Source organism: Papilio xuthus, unplaced genomic scaffold, assembly GCF_000836235.2.
Source record: "Papilio xuthus unplaced genomic scaffold, Pxut_1.1 DF827756.1, whole genome shotgun sequence".
Lineage (NCBI taxonomy): Eukaryota > Metazoa > Arthropoda > Insecta > Lepidoptera > Papilionidae > Papilio > Papilio xuthus.
Window position 1 is genome coordinate 3,005,668 of NW_013530893.1, and position 3,960 is coordinate 3,009,627.

At 32.5% G+C, this 3,960-nt stretch overlaps 1 protein-coding gene across 1 annotated transcript; it reads right to left on the reverse strand.

Moving 5' to 3' along the window:
* Nucleotides 1-242: 242 nt before the first annotated feature.
* On the reverse strand, nt 243-1,017 carry LOC106116234 (mpv17-like protein). The gene has a single exon (XM_013309992.1). The coding sequence runs from the start codon at nt 957-959 to the stop codon at nt 303-305; it is 657 nt and encodes a 218-aa protein (XP_013165446.1). The 5' UTR covers nt 960-1,017; the 3' UTR covers nt 243-302.
* Nucleotides 1,018-3,960: the final 2,943 nt, after the last annotated feature.

The window sequence follows — 3,960 nt, forward strand, 5'->3', positions numbered from 1 at the left end:
GTATCGATGAACTGTAGTGTGTTTCGATTGCTCTGACACTTGTATTAAAACACATCACTTTAAAACACGCGGACGGAGTCGCCCGCGACTATACTCAATTCGAACTTGACCCCTGAGCCACCGACGCTCGAAACTACTAAATGTGCCCCTTATTTTAATAATAAAACAATTTAAAAATAAACCAATCTTGATTTAAATAATAAAAAAATACATATAAAAATCTTAAAAAATCATAGTAATATCTCGTAAACGAATAAAGAAGATGAGTGTCAGGACCATGCTAAATGGAAGTCCTGGTCTACCTACCCCTCTGGGTTCCGGGCGTGAGTTGTAATATTTTGTTGTATTTGTTGTCGTTGTTGGGTTTTCTGTTGTACAATTACTTCTTCACTCAAATCAATTTCTTCAATAACAGGTTCAATAAATTTATTTCTAGACTTCACATGTGCTAAATAAACAGTCCAAACGAAGCTAGCAGCGCTGACAAAAACAATACGATTCTTCTCTGATACAAAATAGAAATTAATCGTTTGCGCCGTCGGCCAAAAGAGGGCGCCAATCTTATACGTCGGCCAGAATTTCTCTCTCACTTCGTCCACGCATTCATTAAAAGATTTCCCTTCTAACGCACTCATACCGAAAAAGAAATAAGCCATAGCTAAGGGAGAATATGAAACTTGTTCAATAACAGCTCTAGTTATAGCCGTACTCAGAGTTTTTCCCTTAAAGAATCTACTCGTGTATTTCATCCAATTGTAAAACACTGGGGCCATAAAAAACGTTCCAAAGATACCAAATCTGGCTGCTCTACTTCGGTCAGCATTTTCTAAAGTTGTACCATGTTCCAAATATTCTTGTACAATGCTGCAAGTGGGCCATATAATAGCGTATGACACCATGCCACGTATTAAAGGAAATTGCACCGGCAATCTACGTACTTTTGTTATTAAACCGCTCATTTTAATTATTTCTAGCTAATATTTAAGCATTTTTGTTTTTCTATCAATGAATTGTCAATTTCTGTCAATTTAACATAGATAATAAATTAAAAAGATTATACAGAGATTAAGAATAAAGAGTATTATAAAAAATATAAGATCAAAGTAAGCCATGTCCATTTTTGTTGTTAACTTCACCAGAAATCGTTGGACAACGACGCGACAATACTTACTATAATAATATTATAATTGCGAAAGTAACTCTGTCCGTCTGTATGATCCTTTTTCACGCAAAAACTACTGAATAGATTTAAATGATATTTGGTACACAGTTAGTCTAGATAGGTAGGGGGTAGACTCGGATATGACGGCTGATAGAGATGTATGGACGAGTAGTACATACTGTGCCGACCCTCGATAGGGATAAGGGCGGGTTGATGATGATGATGATGATGATGGCACACAAAGAGTCTAGAGCCCGGGGAAGGACATGCTACTTTTTAATACTGCATATGATAAAAGGCACTGCATTAAACATGGGTTTCTGAGACCAAAATAAATGATAATCGACTAAGATAATGACATTTTACTTGATTCAGATTTTGATCTCAGAAACCATCGGTAATCATGACCAAACGTATCCACTCAACCTGACTGAGATGTAAATTTATAATTTATAACCTCTTGTTATTACACGAGATATCTATCTAAACATATATAAAAAAATTGCAGTGTCTGTATGTAATATCAGAACAAAATCATATTTCGTAACATTTGACGAGGCTCTGAAGGAAAGGATACATAGGAAAGTATTATAAGCTAGTTATTTATTTGATTAATTCTGCGCTGACGAAGTCGAAGGCGACCGCTACTCTAATTCTATCAACGAGCGAACAAATAATACTTTTAATTATTAGAAAGAAAACATTTTGATATCCATTTAGTAATCTAGGCTTGCAATCGACCACCCAATGCGAAGCGCTAAGAACAATCGAATACTTTCAGTTATTAATCGAATAATTCGGTCATTATTCGATTATTTAGCTCGGGTGAATCGATTCGGCGATCGCTTTGTGATAGGTGACGCTGCAAAAGCGTGAGGTCCGCTTATGTGATCATTCAATTGGACACCAATTAACTGGGATATTTATACTTTTAACCGTTACAATTTATTTATAAATATTTTAAATGCTAAGAAACTAATATAAAAAATTGCAAATGTATTTTATGTGAAAAAGTTAACATAACTAGGTAAAAAGTCAAGTAAGAAGTTTAGTATTGCTTACCAATAAAAAAAACTAACATAGTTAAAGGATATTCGCTTGATTTACTTTCCTAATTAGACTTTCCCAGAGTTAGTGCCCTTTATAAAGTTTTTTCAACTCTTAATAATGTTCTACATATTTTTAAAAACAAATATTTCTAAACATAATATAATAATTATTATTACATACACATTATTATGTATTATTATTTACACAAATATATAAATGTAACTTATGTACAATACTTAAAAATAGCATTCACATCTATTGGTTTTTTGAAGATTTAAATATTGTTAAATCCAAAGCGCCATCTATTACTTGCATAATGTCTTTAGATAATGGGAGACGAGCTTTGTACGTGAATGTGTCAAATAATAAAAACGCATTCACATAGATGGCGCTACGGTCTCTTTATTTTTTAATATTCCTACTCAACACTAGATGGCGATAAAGACACCGTGAAATTAAAAAAAAAGAATTTAATGTAAATAAAACTTTTTTCCTTTATTGGAAAAGTTTAGTTGAAACAATTATATTAACGTTTATTAAAACGTAATTATTTAAACGTTTTCCTAATAGGTAATAAATTAAAAAAGTTCAATTTACTTCTGCATCTTCAATTCATAAATCTTAAAAAGTAAAGATAAAATGACTAATTTATTATTACATATTATTAAATAAATTCAAAATTCGAATTCGGTTCTCATTAAAAAGACATTCACTAAGGGCTTTTAAAAAGTCATTTCAGTATTTACGACTCTGAAAAACCTAATGACTTTATCATAAAAATCTTTAAATGCGTTAAAATTTTAAAAAGATAATAAAAAAATTACAGCATAGACTAATAAAGCTTTTAGAAACAGGTGGCGAGCTTTCCCATAATGTACAGGTTCCCTATTCCCATATTTGAGTATATCGGGACACGTGTTTAGGGATCAATATCTCATATTGGCGCCGGCGCCTGCGCCCGACCGATAGTGCCATCCCCTACACTAACAAACGGTTGAAACGGCGCGGTTGAAACGACGCGTTTTTAATACAACGTAAACAAAATATTGCAGTTTGATTTTTTTTAAACATATTAATGTATTATGTCCACATCACAGTAAAATTAATGATAAAAGTAGGCTAATTTATAACAATACTAGCTGTTATCCGCGACTCCATCCACGCAGAATTAAAAAAAAACTGAACCTATGTGCTCCTCCATACTATGATGTACATCTGTGCCAAATTACAGCAAGATCCAAGCAGCCGTGCTGGAGATAGCTTCTAAGAAACATCCATCCATCCTTAGTTGGATGTAAGTAACATTCGCATTTATAATATTAGTAAGTAATAATTTTATGAAGTGCTAGATATGGAGTATATCGTGTCCATTAAAATCAAAGTAGAAGCAACTCTAAATTTCAATAAATTTAGTTTTAATGTATGCTTTTAATATTAATAAGAATGTCCAAGGCAACTTTCAAATACAATTGTTGTTATTTTCAAGGGTAAAAACAGAAATAAAGATAAAATAATCGTATAACCGCCCGTTCATACGACCCCACCCTCAGCGAGGTATGGTAGCAATTCAGATAAAAGCGATCTTTACAAATTGAACTGAAAAACTTTAACTCAGCTCTCGTGTATATATTTTTTGTCTGTTCACTTGCGTACAAATTTTTGTGAGTATATTGGACTTATATAAACAAAAATTTATTAATTTTAACATACGAAGTTTGTAGACCGTTAGGCTAAGGGGAAATTTTTGT